The sequence below is a fragment of the Typopeltis vanoorti genome, chromosome 24, assembly GCF_054136105.1.
Source record: "Typopeltis vanoorti isolate ZY-2024b chromosome 24, IOZ_Tvanoo_1.0, whole genome shotgun sequence".
NCBI classification, from domain to species: Eukaryota; Metazoa; Arthropoda; class Arachnida; order Uropygi; family Thelyphonidae; genus Typopeltis; species Typopeltis vanoorti.
In genome coordinates this window covers 66,778,582-66,794,416 of record NC_143572.1, presented here as the reverse complement: position 1 = coordinate 66,794,416, position 15,835 = coordinate 66,778,582, and the positions used below count along the sequence as shown (strand labels likewise).

The following is a 15,835-nucleotide window of genomic DNA, read 5'->3' as shown; positions in this document are numbered from 1 at the left end:
AATCAGTATGATACACGGGTTGTAATCTATTATTATTATTATTATTATTTTAACGGTGTCTCCATGGAGTCAAAAGACTCATCGCCAGAGACCCGACATTGACACACTAACCATTATTTACACAATACCTGTCATACCTCTCCTTAATTTCATTCACAGTTGAAGCATTCACAACCACCTCCGGCAAAGCATTTTACCCATTCACAACCCTCCAAGTAAAATATCTAGTCCTAACACCCTTCTTAACCACACTCTTACACAATCTCCAGGGATGGCTCCTCGTTCTCTCACATCCTGCACTGGTCTTAAAAATATCATCAGTATCAATCCTGTAAAATCCCTTTAACAATTTAAATACCTCTATCATATCGCCTCTCCTACGTCTATCAGCTAATTTTTGGAGCCCACAGATCATCACTATATCCTCACAGGGAACATCCCACAGACCTGCAACAATCTTTGTAACCTGCCTCTGAATCCTCTCCACCACTTCCGCATCACCAAGAAATCCTGGCGACCAGATCTGTGCACAATAGTCCAAATGCGGCCTTATTAATGCCTTATAGAGTGGAACAATAACTTCCCTATCCATGCTTGTTAGTGTGTTCCTCAACAACCATGTAATTTGATGTGATGTTTTGTCAATCTTTGCAATATGCCCTTTAAACTTAAGTTCTCTGTCCACAATAGCTCCCAAGTCTCTTGTCTCATCAACTTCCTGCAGTTCAGTTCCATTAATATAGTAAACGGCATGCGATGTCATCCTCCCAAAGTGTATCACCTTATACATAACCATGTTGAACTGACAGTCATTTACCTCAGTCCATACCGTCAGCCTATTTAAGTCATCCTGTAAAATATTTACATCATTTGAATTGATTATCGCTCTTCCTAATTTTACATCATCAGCAAACAAGTGGATATTTCCATTGAAGGTATTACCAATATCACTGATGTACAAATTAAACAATAGAGGACCAAGCACTGAGCCCTGAGGTATACCAGTAGTCACTTGGCTTTTCCTGGGCTCAGCCCCTCCGTAAACCAATCTTTGATATCTGTCCATCAGCCATCCTTTAATCCAAATCACCGTCTTCGGATCCATACCCATTTGCTCTAATTTATGTAACAGAGGTTCATGTGGAATCCTGTCAAAAGCCTTTGCAAAGTCAAGCAGTATCACTCAGTAAGGATTCCCTTTATCCTACTCCACTGTTATCTATTTATCCCAAAAGGCTTAACTTTACATTTCTCGGTATTAAACTGACACTAATTAACTTTTCTCCATAGAAATCGTCATGCAAGCCGATTTAAATCGTCATGCAAGCTCTCCACGTCACCTTTATGGTATTTCTGATCATGATGAAATTCTTAATTTCTCAGGATCAGCAAACAACTGAATACTTTCTTTCAAGTTATTTCTCATATCATTTGCGTACAAATTTTAAACAGCAATGTTTCCGACTTAAACTTGTGTCACACCACTAATCACCTGATTCGCGTCGATTCTGACCCTCCGTATACGAATTTTTATCTCTCTGGCATCCACCTTCTTATTAACTTAACCAGTCTTATATCCATCCCCATATGTTCTAATTTGTAAAACAGTGTTCCATGTGGTATTTTTTCCGCGCGGTCAGCCTAGTGGCTTTGCGCTTCGCAACCATATGCCTAGGGAAGGAGTCTCCTAGGTTCGATTCCCGTCAACGACGTGAGGAGCTCAAGGATCTTCCTCAGCCATAGCCAAGTTAGCAGGTCTTGGGCGTCGATAAACTGGTGGAGAAACCCTGCTGTCGACGCCCAAGACCTGCTAACCGGCCCAAGGACATGCACGGATTACAGTTAGGAATATTGACCCAGCCATAGGTCTGATTCCTCAGCCTATGAACAGATATGAATATATCTGGAGCCCGGATAATATCTTGGGGAATGCTGTATCATCATACGGAATGTGATTTATTTATGTGGTATTCTGTCAAATGCCGTTGCAAAATCCTGCACAATCGTTGTGTAGCCACTTCCTTTATCCAACTCAGCTGTTACTCTATTATAAAAAGTTACTAAATTACTAAGGCATGACCAACCCTTTACAAAGCCATGTTGACCCTCATATAGTATCATATGTTTATGTAACTTTTCTTGAATTCTCTTTTTTACCAATTATTCTATCACTTTTTACCACCACATTACTTAATACTTAATGGTCTGTAACTTGCTATTGAAGTCTTAGAACCTCCCTCATGCAAAGGAATTATTTTGCCCACTTTTCATTCCCTTGGAACTTTACCAGAGCTGAGACTTAAATTGAAGAGCCGAGTCAAAGGCATTACCAGTTCCCTTGCACATAAATTAAAGATAACAAGAAATTATATACTTGGTTTAATCCTTTTATTACCTTTTAATCCTTTTACTTCAATCTTAATATCACCTCTGGATCTGACTCCCACTGATGACACCTCAATAAAGGTCGAAACCGGTCTGCGTAGTGACCCTTCCCATAAAGCATAGCATTATACATGTCCGCAAGGAGATATGCTTTGCATCATGGGATACTAAGGCAAGTGATGTGAAGTCATCTTCACCATGAGTTGCCCCAGTCCTGAAGATACTCCAGGCGCAAACTTTGTTTGCTTACACTTGGAAAAAGGATTAAATCAAGTATATAATTTCTTGGTATCTTTAATTTATAGTATAACCAAGTGGAAAAACTTTCAACCACTAACTATCTCAAATGCAGCTTATTACAACAATAAGGTGTGACACCTTATTATTATGCAACTTTTTGCAACTCGTATATAAAAATACGACTTATGCTTTACCACAACCTTGGTATCACCTCTGGGTCTGGCTCCCACTGATGAAACCTCAATGAGGTCGAAACCTGTCTGGGTAGTCACCCTTCCCATAATGCATAGTGTTATACATGTCTGCAAGGAAATGTGCCTTGCATTATGGGATAATAAGGCAATTGATCCACCTACACCACGAGTTGACCCAGTTCTGAAGATACTTCACGCAAAAACTCTGATTGCTTACACTTGAATAAAGGATTAAACCAAGTATATATAATTTCTTGGTATCTTTAATTTATAGTATAACCAAGTAGAAAAAACTTTCAACAAGTTTCCATGCACATTCTCGCAAAACCTTAGCTGATATACCACAGCTGTATTTACATTGAGATTCTGCAATATCCTAAGAACCTCCAATTCATCCACCTCTATTCCTATATTTAGTGTCTGTCACATGGGTTAATGCAATAACTTCACTTGGATGATGCACCCTTGTATGCTACTCGTCTGTTATGAAGATTTGTTTACTAGAAAACTAGATAGTGATTGAGCAGCACGATAGCCGCAATTCTGTTTCAACATCTCAAATAATCAAACTTATCTGCTTAAATTACGTTTTCTTGTCGTTATCCCATTACCCATGACAAAAGTTTGTTTCACATAAGAAGTCCAGTGGTGATGGTACTTCATCTCAAAAATTTGCTTCCTTTGAATAAATACTTCCAATTCCCATTTATGTCATATCTTTCTATCTAGGAGGTTGACTACGATGATGTAACTCATTGTTAACTACGGGCGTAACGACATATGGTGAGGACCCTATATCTTCCACATATTGCCATAAGTATTCGTTACTGTAATCCGTATGTGTTCACGGGGCCGTTTGCTATTCTGAGGGACGAAAAACCCGAATTTCTGGTGAACAAACCTTCTACGATCGTATGAGACCGGCTAACTCACATTTAGTCGAAAGAGACCAGATAAAGTTTCATCACGTCACTGACTGGAATCGCACCCAGGTCTTTCTAACCAAATCGCTTCTTCTATAGCGACTGAGCTACGGAGGCTCCCGAATATAAAATAATCAGACTTCATCATCATCATCTTCATCAAATTCCTGCCATGTACGCTCAAGGTGTGTATAGCAGAAGATAGTACTACATGAAAAATTTTCATCATTACTAACGTCCTATCTACAATTTTCCTCCAAATCAGTCTGTTACTTGTCAAGATTCCGACTTTAGCAGATCTTATATTTTCATCGGCTAAGGCGCTTTGTACGGTATCAATCCACCTATAACTTGGTCTTCCTCTGTATTATGAAAATCGGGAGAAACAAATAACTTATACATGTTATTTGTTTCCTGCCGCCCTGGCAGAGAACACTTGTTTTGTTAATCTTTCGTCGCCCATTCTGTTTAAGTGACCATACCACCTGAAATTAGCTCTACTAACACAGTATTGGACGCTGACAATTTCAAGTTCTTTCCTAACACCCTTGTTTTTAATATGATATTGCCACTGATGCCATGTTTTCACGCCTCTAGCCTTTCTCAGAACTGTCATATCTGCGGTCTCTAGTCTTTGGTCAAGTGTTTTATTTCTAATCCAGCTCTCAGATCCATAAGTTAAAATTGGTTTGAACACTGTGTCGTATACAGCTAATTTAGTGTTCTGATTAATTTCTCTCTTATTCCATATGAATTAATTCAATTGACTTCCTACCATACCAGCTTTGTTGATTCTGTTGTCTATTTCCATATTTAATTTACCATCTTCACTAAAAATCGTGCCTAAAAAGCTGGAGTGTTTTTCTTGTCCCACAGGTTCTTCTCGATTCACAACACAGTTGACATTTTCAACGATTATTCTACCTATTTTCATTGTCTTTGTCTTTTTATTGATGACCTTCATACCATATCTATTACAACAGTTATTCAATTTAATCAGGGAATTTTGCAGACTTGTAGCGGATTTATTTAGAAGTATAACATCGCTCGCATAGATCAAAGAGCTGACATCATCAAAAAGCTAACATCTCCAATTTGGATATCATGTTTACCAATATGTGATCCATATAGATAATGAATGACAGAGGGGATAGTGTACATCATTGTCTCACACCAGATTTAACATTAAACCACCTTCCTGTACTTCCTTCAATTCTAACCGCTGACTTCCAACTCAAATAAAGTCCCATTATCACCATATAACTGTAGCTTGATATAATGTCCCATTAACACCATATAACTGCAGCGTTTTTAATAGCTTCTCTCTTGGCACCTTTCACATGCCTTTTCCAGTTCGGCCAAACTTAAATACAGATCATTGTTTTATTCCCATGATTTCTCAAATATTTGTTGTAAAGTGAAGATCTGATCCTGACAGCTTCTATTTGGCCTGAATCCAAGTGGTTCTTCACCAAGCTTTTCTTCCACAATTCTTTTCAACCGTTTCTCAAGTATTCTAGCATAAATTTTACCAGGAACACTCAGTAGGGAAACACCTCTGTAATTCTCACATTCAATTTTATTTCCCTTTTTGTATATGGGAACTATGAGAGCTCCACTCCAATCATTGGGAAAACGTTATTCTGTCCAGGCCTTCTAAATTATGCAGTGCTGCCACTGTAAGAATTTTATACTACCATATGTGAGCATTTCTGGTCGAACATCATCCTTCCGCCTATTCACATTTCAAGCTTTTGATGTTTTTTTTCTATTTCAAGTATAGATATATATTCCTGACTGTATGCCTGTTGAGTGTTTTTTTACCACTGAGCTATCACTGTTTGTTTCATTTAGCAATTTCTAGAAGTAATTACTGCATACTTCGAGGATATCTTTTTCTCCCATTTTTGTGTCACCTTTATCATCTCTAACTCCTTTTACAGTACTCTTTCCCCATTTCTAAGCTTCTTCAACAACCTCCAAAATATTTCGCTGCCTTCTTGATATTTATTTTCTATGTTCTTTCCAAAGTCTTCCCATGACTTTTGTTTAGCTGGTTTTACACAGTGTTTAGCTTTCTTACATTTGTCTCTGTATTCTCTAAGAGCACAAGCTGACTTATATGCCAGGAATTTTTCATATGCTGTCTTCTTTTCTTTCACTGCCTCTTTAACTTCCTGTGTCCACCATGGAGTTTTGATTTTTCTATCCTTGCAGACAACCTCACCACATGCCTCTCGGTTGAATCGATTAGGGTTTTCTTCGAGGCTTGGCGCTGAATCTCCAAGGTTTGGTTCATGTTCTCAAACTCTTTCATTTTTTCTTCAATAATCTTTGTGAATTTTAGTCGACAATTCAGATCTGAGAGATGCTCAACTTTTGTTCACTTTAAAACTTTCTTACATGTTATTCTTTTCAATATGAAATTCAATTTTATCCTGCTCACGACTAAATAGTGATCACTTCCAATTTCAAATCCTCTGTACACTCTGATATCCTGCACCAGAGAGAAAACATCACTATCAACAATAACACAATAAATGAGATTTTTGTTATTACTTGCCTGTTCTCTCCATGTGAATTTGTGCACATTTTTTATCTTGGAACATGGTTATTACTAACGCCATGTTAAATCATGGTTACAATTCCTGCTACATTGTTTCAATTCCAGTTCCTGAGCAGAAATTCAACAGATATTTGCCATTATTATTAGCTTTGCTCTTTTCTCGAAATTTTCCGAAAATATTTTTGTATGTCTGACAATCATTTCCTACTCTGCTATTTAGATCCCCAACAAGGACGAACTTTTCCTTTTTTTATTGTGTCATTTGCTTTATCTAAAGCCTCAAAAAATTCCTCCATTTCTATCTTAGTAGAACCTTCTGTGGGACCATAGGCACAAATGAGTCTCATTGTCCAATTCCTCATTCTGATATTTGTCCACATCACTCCACTTGAGACTGCCTCCCATTCAAGAAGATTAGCCTCGTATTCAGTGTTGAATGCTATAGGTAATCCTTATTTTCCTTGATTGTCATTGCCTGAAAATAACATGTTGTATCTATTGCTCAGAAAGATCTCACCATGTTTTGTCTTTTTTGTTTCAGTCACCCATATTATGTCGATCTACTACTTATCTAATTCCTCAGCTAGCTCCATTTCTTTGCTGTTCAAATAATCAGACTTATCTATCAAATAATCAGACTTCAATTATATTTTCTTGTTTTTATCAAATTACCTATGCCAAAAGTTTGCTTCACATAAGGAGCCCAGTGGATAAACACTGGAATATATATAATAATTTCTTTCTGAGAAAGTGAAATATATATTTCTTTCATTTTTTCCCTCCAGCTATGATTTGCTTTCAGATCAATAGAAATTATCTTGCTATCCCACTTGCATTCTGTCGCTTGTAACGAAAACTGAAAACTGGTTTGTTTTCAGTTTCTGTTGCACAACCTAATGAGTCTTCGGACTCCTTGGAGGTATCAGGAATAATAATAATAATAACCTAATAATCTTGTAATACGAGAGAGATTGGAAAATAGAGAAATGGATAATAATTTTCAAAGCATATTATGAGTTGAAAATTATCTGTATAATTTTTACATGTCGCTGATATATATATATATATATATATATATATATATATATATTTTTTTTTTTTTTTATTTTATTTTTTTTTTTTAATTTCTAAACTTTCCAGTATTTTATATTTTTAGCAGTTTCGATGCAACGAATCGTTGCTGGAATGATGCAATTACGTCTAACCAAGAAATTAAGGTGAAATCAGTGGAGTATGTGGCATTTGCTTCTGTAGTGATGGAACAATTACAAAATATTGTAGTGGGTGCATGGAAAACTTTACAAGACAATATTTGGTACCTATCGAAGAAAAGCCCAAGTATAGGAAAAGGAAAAATATCAAATTCTGTTACTAAACCAAGCACTTTACGTGAAACAATCCCGTTGCAAAAAATGAGTCTTATTGGTACTGCTTTTGTTAAGATTGCTGGAATATATGGTGCTACAGCGGTTGCAATGGGGGCTTATGGCGCACATGGTAATTTAAATTATTAAGGAGTATTAAAGACTTTTATCAGCACATGTGTTTTGGGACGTTTCATGCGTAATTAAAAATTATCATATAGTGATAATATATCTTTATGAGACCCACGTTCTGCTTATTTAGTGTTATTTTCATTATGAGCAATAATAATCACGTTTATTCTTTAAATTAATATGTTGCCATGACCAAATCAGTTAGCTTTATGGAAGCCAACTAATATCGCGACAGTTTTTTCCTTTGGCATATAACAGAGCAATCCACAAAAACTGGATCCCCTTTAGTAGTTTTTAAAATTCAGCTGTCCATTAGAGTAGAAAGAGTGCAGTTTTCAAAATATATTTCCATAACTACTGAAGAGTGCGAAGTTTTTGAGGTTCTGTAATATTGCACAAGTAAATAATTTTCCTGATATGAACATTTCGAAATTTTCAGGTGAAGGATTTATTCTGTATTGATACCAAATATTCAACAAACGTGTACTCAGTGCTGGGCTGGATAAGTTTAGTATATAAGTTATTTGTTTCTCCTGATTTTAAGCATTCACAAGTGAACATCATTTATTAGTTTATGCCTATTTGTTCATTGTATTGTATAAAACAATTTAAAAAGATGAAATGATTTTGATGATATTTCCCATTTAACGCTTGGACAAAAATTACAAACAAGTTTTAGCATTGTTAAAATTGGACCACGAATGTGTTCTTCACTGCACCAGCACAAATAACTTCGCTGGCATCCATAAGTAACTTATGAACGCCAGTGATTTTAATTGCTTGCTCAGAATTTATTAATTATTAATCGATAATTAATAAATTATTAATCAAGTCTAGTGAATGTAATCTCATATGATTATTATATGACACTACCAAGGAGTCAAAGAATTTTATTATTATTATTATTATGCGACACCTCCAGGGAGTCCAAAGACTCATCGAGGGAGAGTGTGCCAACAGCGTCAAACGATTGAATCCCTTCCAACTACTAACTGCGCTCAAATTTGCTTAACTTGCGTGAGCCATTAGTAGCAGAGGCTCTACCATTCGACCAACCTTTGCTGTCACTGAACACATTTTATGTAACATGAAACATCTAAGAGGATATAATCCCAAATGACATGAACACCTAACTGAATGTATAAGTGAGAGGAAACATCTAAGTGAATATATCCCAAATGACATAAATTTGTAATTAAATATATCCTAAATGACATCCTAAATATCCTATCTGAGTACGTCAAAGGAAATGCAATGGCTAACTGAATGTATCGCAAATAACATGAAAGGAAGAACTGAAAATACTTCAAATGACATTAAACGCTTAATTAAGTATATTAAATATAATCACATGAAACTTCTACAGAATATGCACAAATAACGTGAAATGCTTAACTGAATATATCTAACATGGAATGTCTTAATCAATATATCCAAAGTGACAAGAAATGTCTGAATGTTTTGTGGGAGTTCACTCCACACAACCTACCATTATCACTACTTAATTCTCCATGTATATGCTACAACATCTGCCATGCACCAATAGTATTTTTTTTTGTCTGTAAGTTGAGTGTATCCTCTTGACTGATTTGGCAGGGTACAGGTTGAAATAACAGTTTTCAGGAGAAAAAACCTTGCTACCACCATATGAAATTAGCTAATTCGCCTTTGACAGAAAAAGTCTGCACAAAGATTCCTGATGAGAATCAAGCTTGTTTCTTTTTCAGTCAAAAAGTAGATGTCTCTTTAGTTATGCTGCAGAGGCCACCTTTCATTTAATAAGCAATAGTCATAAAGTTAAATATGTTAATATCACTACCGAATATATTTAATTGCTACTTTAGTTTTTTCTTCAGGACTCTTATATCTGTGGACTCTAGTCTTTGATTAGTTTTTTTTGTAAAACCAACTTTGATATAAATGAAAGATTAATTTTAATATAGATGTCTGAATCATCATCATCATTATTATTATTGTGTAGCACCTTCATGGAGTTCAAGAACCTATTGTGAGAAGCATTCGACACCATGCTACATACTATCTATTCTATGTAATCTACAACACTATCTACAAACACTAACTGCTAACTATAATTAACTACAAACACTGTCTACAAACTATCCACCACACATTATACTCTGCTGCCCACTAATAGCATTTTTGTTTATTACTCTGCCTTGCAGATTGAGTTTTGGGTGATTTCTCTTGTTCCACATAAATTTATTCAAATGACTTCCACTATACTAGCCTTACTTATTCTGATATTTATTTCTATATTTAGTTTGCCATCTTCACTAAGAACAGTGCCTAAATAGCAAAAAAGTTTATTTCTTATTTTGATAGTTGCAGCTAAGCATTGTACTCTCATCACCTTTGATGAGAGTAGAATGGTAATGAAAAAAGATGCTAGAAAAAACAATGCTGAATATGAAGATACACATGTACCTTGTGGGCCTAAGCGAACAATTCAGTTTATGTATATTCCAGAAGCATCCGGTAAGGAGATGTTACCATGGGATAGCTCAACTTAGCTGAAAATAGACATTAGTAAGACTTCTTTGTCTGAAAAGGATATTTTTATAGGGATAGAATGTAAGGACTGTTGCATTTTAATGGTAGAAGAAGATATTGCTGATGAAAAAAGAAGTTGCAATCATCAAGAGTGGATGTTTATCTTGAAGGCAGGGTTGAGGGAAGTGTCATGTTTGAAGCTATCAGGTAGGTGTTAGAAGCCAAAGAATAAAATATATAGTTGCTGCTATAGGCCAGGAAATTAGCTCAATGAGCACAGATGAATAATTATTATGAAGGACTCAATTATGGGGGGGATACAGCAACAGATTAGAAGGAAGAAAGGACAAGTAGGAAAAAGAAATGGAATTAATGTATCTGCCCAGTAATGAGTAGGTGATTATGATAGTCTTAGACACTAGCTTGAGCATTTGCATGGATGGAAGACCTTGAAGAGAGAGAGAGGACAACAGTGCATGGGTGGTAATTAAGAAATATTTGTTAGTGACAAAGGTAAATTCCATACCTCAGCTGTAAAAAAAAATAAAGCAAAGCGAGGTGAGTAAGTATGGAAATTAAACAAGAACCGTAGGTGAAAAGAGGTTATAGAAAGAGAGAGAGAGAAGACAGATTGATGTTTTCTCATGTATGTTCCTCATGTAAATGGAGAGCATTTACATAAGGAACATAAGACCCAAACTAGAAAAGTAACTAGTATAATAAGGAAGGCCAGATTGGAATGTGAGAGGAAACTTATGCTGTGATCCAAGAAATATTCTATGGAGTTCTTTCATTATGCAGTCAGTTGGACTAGAAATGATTGTAAACAAATGACCTTGTTGGAGACAGTAGTTAATAATCATCAGATGGTAGTTGAGCTTTTTAATGAGTTTAATGAGTACTTTAGTAATACTATATATGAGTACTAGGTATTCATTGTAAAGAGAATTTTATCTCTAGAAGGATGGAGAGGGTTGATAGTTTAGAAGTACATAAAGAGTATATATGAGAGTATCTATGAATGGCCAATGGGAATAATATCATAGTTTCTACTTTCATGTTTCTTGCAAACCAGACTGAATAAAAATGTCGTGCTTTTTTTTTCTGATTTTAGAGTTCTTGTTGCTCGAAATTATTAACATCTAATCCACGTGGAGTCAAAGGATTCATTGCAGTAGATCTCTACTCTCTCATGCAAAAAAGATCACCAAATGTACCCTAAACCCATTTACAGTTTCTACACTCACCATGCTCTCAGGCAATGCATTCCACTCTACATGCAAGGAACTTATTTCTCGCTCCCCTGCTCACACCCTCTTTTTACTAGATAGCCTCCTGTTCTACCCTTGGCTCCTTCTACTCTATCAAAAATCTCCTCCACATTAATCTAATATAATCCCACACCAACTTATTTCTCAATCATATTCTCTGTTCTTCTATTCACAAGGCTCTGTAAGTTTCATTCTCCCAGTGTCTCCTTGTATCTGACATTCCATAGACCTGACACTGACAAATAAAACTTCAAAATCCTCCCATGGTGAGATGTGATGTTATTATTATCTGAAAAGCATTGTGAAATTCACCAGAGACCACTTTGTTGGAAATGCACTGCTGCTGATGTAGTCACTGTTACCTAAATGTTGCCCATCAGTGATAAGGCAGAATGGTGATTATGTTGGTTGCCTGTAATTGTATTTTGTTAAATAATGTTTGACTTAAGATCAGGAGTACAATATGCAGAACTTTTGAAATGATCCTTGTATATCAAGTACTTAGTACTCTAGTTGCAGTAAAGCACCAGAACTAGATGACATTTTACCAAGTGTTTTAAGAAATACTATTGACTTGGCTGTTCAAATGATATTGTCAGTTCTGGAAAAGTACATCCCTACATCCCTAAGTAGTGAAGGAGAGTAAGTTAGTACCATTCCATCAAGGTAGTGCTAGAATTGAGTCATCAAACTAGACCAGAGTTTTGTATTTCTTCTGTGTAAGATTTTGAAGAAATTAGCAAAAGCTTATTTACAGAATTGGGTGGATGAGGGTAGTATTATTTTAAGAGAATGGATTTGCCTTTTATAAAAAGTAACAAGATGATGAGAAAGGCATATATTGGCATTTTTTGCGATTTTGCAAAGGCATTTGACAGGATGCAACAAATGTTGATATATTAGTTGCAACTCAAAAGTTTAGATATCAGGTTAACAAATTGGATTGAACTGGAAATTGGTTGCCCTGTAGATAGTATAGAGTGTATTGCTGAACAGCATCATGGAGAAGAAGGGGTGCAACAGGGTTTAATACTGAGACCTTTTCTGTTCAACCTTTATGTCAGTTGGAAGTTTTTCCACTTGGTTATACTATAAATTAAAGATACCAAGAAATTATATACTTGGTTTAATCCTATATCCAAGTGTAAGCAAATAGAGTTTGCACCTGAAATATAATCAGGACAGGGCAACTCGTATATAGAAGCTAATGACTTCACATCACTTACCTTAGTATCCAATAATGCAAAGGACATATCCCTATGGATATGTATAATGCTATGCATTATGGGAATGGTTATTACCCAGACCAGTTTTGACCTTTATTGAGGTTTCATCAGTGGGAGCCAGACCCATAGGTGATAATAAGGTTGAAGTAATGCAAAGTCATATTTTCATATACGAGTTGCCCTGTCCTGATTATATTTCAAGTGCAATCTTTGTTTGCTTACACTTGGATATAGGGTTAAAGCAAGTATATAATTTCTTGGTGTCTTTAATTTATAGTATAACCAAGTGGAAAAACTTCCAACCACTATCTCTAATCCATAGTATTTTAATAATAAGGTGTGACACCTTTTGTCAAGTCGTATATGAAAATATGACTTCTGCATTACTTCAACTTTAGTATCACTTCTGGGTCTGACTCCACTGATGAGACCTTGATAAAGGTTGAAATTGGTCTGGATAATGTCCCTTCCCATAATGCATGTGCTTTGCATTATATGAAAATATGACTTCTGCATTACTTCAACTTTAGTATCACCTCTGGGTCTGACTCCCACTGATGAGACCTTGATAAAGGTTGAAACTGGTCTGGATAATGTCCCTTCCCATAATGCATAGCATTATACATACCTGTAAGGATATGTGCTTTGCATTATGGGATACTAAGGCAAGCGATGTAAAGTCATTAGCTTCTATATACGAGTTACCCTGTCCTGATAATATTTCAAGTACAAACTTTGTTTGCTTACACTTGGATAAAGATTAAACCTTTATAGTTTGTAGATGGCGTTAAGTTGGGAAGGGTTATTCTTAATAGTGCTGATGTGACTCTTCAGGAAGATTTGGCAAAGATGAGAGAAGGAATGAATAAGAATGCCACCAACTGTCATAATTAAATTCTTGATATATACCCTGAAGGAGTGTACAGGATACTATACTGATACTACATGACATAAGTTTGCTTTATTACTAACTTCCTGCAAGTTTTCTCCTAGAAAATAATAAATTATTATTACACACTAATGGCAGAAATGTGAAATATATAGCTGCTTCTTGTCAAGTCAGCCCCACTTTCCTGTGGTGTGATCTATTTCACAAAAGGGACTCTGGTCCTTGCAGCAAGCATTCCTGCTTTAAAAGGATATCTTCTAGTTAGAAGAAAGGACAAATAGATCACTAGGTGGTAGATGACCTTCATTGCCCATTGTAACACCACCACCCTGCTTACTGGGGGCCTGAAGGTCGAATGCTCTGTTTGGCCTCAAGAGCAGGGGTTCTGGCTTCCATCCCTTCCACCTCCATTCAGTGTGAGTGAGACTCTTCAAGGGCATGCCTAACATACTTAGAGACAAAGACCCTCCTCCATTTTATGGTTAGAGCAGTGAAAATGGTGGTAACACAGGCCAGCCACCAGATAGTATATGGGCTTGAATTCATGAACAAAATAAATCTCTCTCAATAACCTGTTCAGCTTAACAAATCAAACCAAACACAATATTTCAAACTTACAAGGATTCCTTCAAAATAAAAATAATTTTCGCATCCACTTTTCAAACATTCATGGCATAAATTCCAGCATAAATGACATTCATCATCATCACTTACAGACATCCAAACTAGACTACCTCTTTTTACAGAAACCCAAATTGCAGCTGCATCAACCACAGTTCTCTCTCAATGCCCAAATTATACTCTTAATGATTCATTTCATCCAAAAGGTGGCACTTGTGCCTTTTCACATTCTGACATTGCCTAAGTTTTAAAAGAGGTATACCGTGAGTAGACATATCGATACAAAATTAATAATGGAAAAAACTCACGTACAAAGATTATTTAATAGTATAATTTTCGCCTGTGTGTCACAGACATCTTCAGTACATGTTAAGCTCAAATTAAACAATAACTGACAAAAAGCACCACCTAAGTAGCTGGTGTAAGATAACTAAAAAGGTCAATAAATTTCCTTAAAAAAAAAAAAAATCAATACAATAAAAAGTTAGGAAAGATTAGCTGATTTGTAAAGTACTATCTCCCATAAAGGAGATAGACATAAGCTGTCGGATCTGTTTAAGTTTGGAGAATAAAGTAGAGTTTCACATGTTTCTTATAAAGGCGTTCCATGAGGAACTGACTTTTGTGAAGAACTCTTGTCTTTCTCCAGTGAACTCTATGTCTAGTGAAGATGGCATGTTCTGCAAGTCCAGACTTTTCAGGTTTAAAGTATTTAATATAAGATTGGTGTTCTTCTAGCCGAAGAGGCAGATCTTCCTTTGTCCGAAATAAGATAATCCACAAGAGCACGGAATCTGGTAGACACCTGGATGATTAAGATGTGGAAGCTTGTCCTTCACATCTTAATCATCCAGATCCAACGGCTTACGTCTATCCCCTTTATGGGAGATAGTACTTTACAAATCAGCTAATCTTTCCTAACTTTTTATTGTATTGATTTTTTTTTTTTTTAAGGAAATTTATTGATCTTTTTAGTTATCTTACACCAGCTATTAGGTGGCGCTTTTTGTCAGTTATTGTTTAATTTGAGCTTAACATGTACTGAAGATGCCTGTGACACACAGGCGAAAATTATACTATTAAATAATCTTTGTACGTGAGTTTTTTTCCATTATTAATTTTGTACTGACATTGCCTATCAGAGAATGATAAATTTAGAATCCCTTGCTTTTGACCTCCTCTGACTGAAGGTTTCTGTGCCCCACTTAGTAGAATTCATCTGCTGCATTTACTAGTCTACAAATTCTGAAAACCACAAAGATCTCTTTACCTTCCTCTCCATGAAATGCGACCATCTACAGTCCAGCTATGCAAACAGTGAAGTCATCATCCTAGATGACCTGAATGTCCACAACTCAAACTGGCTCCCCTTCTCCAACAATACTGATCAAGCTGTACATGATGTGGGAATTTTTGCTGCAAGCAATGATCTAGCTCGAATTTTTTTGTGCAGCTACCTACCCGAATTCCATATAATCCCTTCCGTTTTCCCAATATCCTTGATCTTTTTTAA

General features: G+C 35.9%; 1 protein-coding gene across 1 annotated transcript in view; it reads left to right on the top strand.

Moving 5' to 3' along the window:
* Positions 1-7,515: 7,515 nt before the first annotated feature.
* The window catches only part of LOC150093363 (transmembrane protein 256 homolog), a 28,094-nt gene continuing 19,774 nt past the window's right edge, over positions 7,516-15,835 (top strand). Inside the window, exon 1 of the mRNA XM_090413925.1 lies at positions 7,516-7,805. Within this exon, the coding sequence (XP_090270051.1) occupies positions 7,565-7,805 (241 nt within the window). The 5' untranslated portion in view covers positions 7,516-7,564. The remainder of the gene's footprint in view (positions 7,806-15,835) is intronic.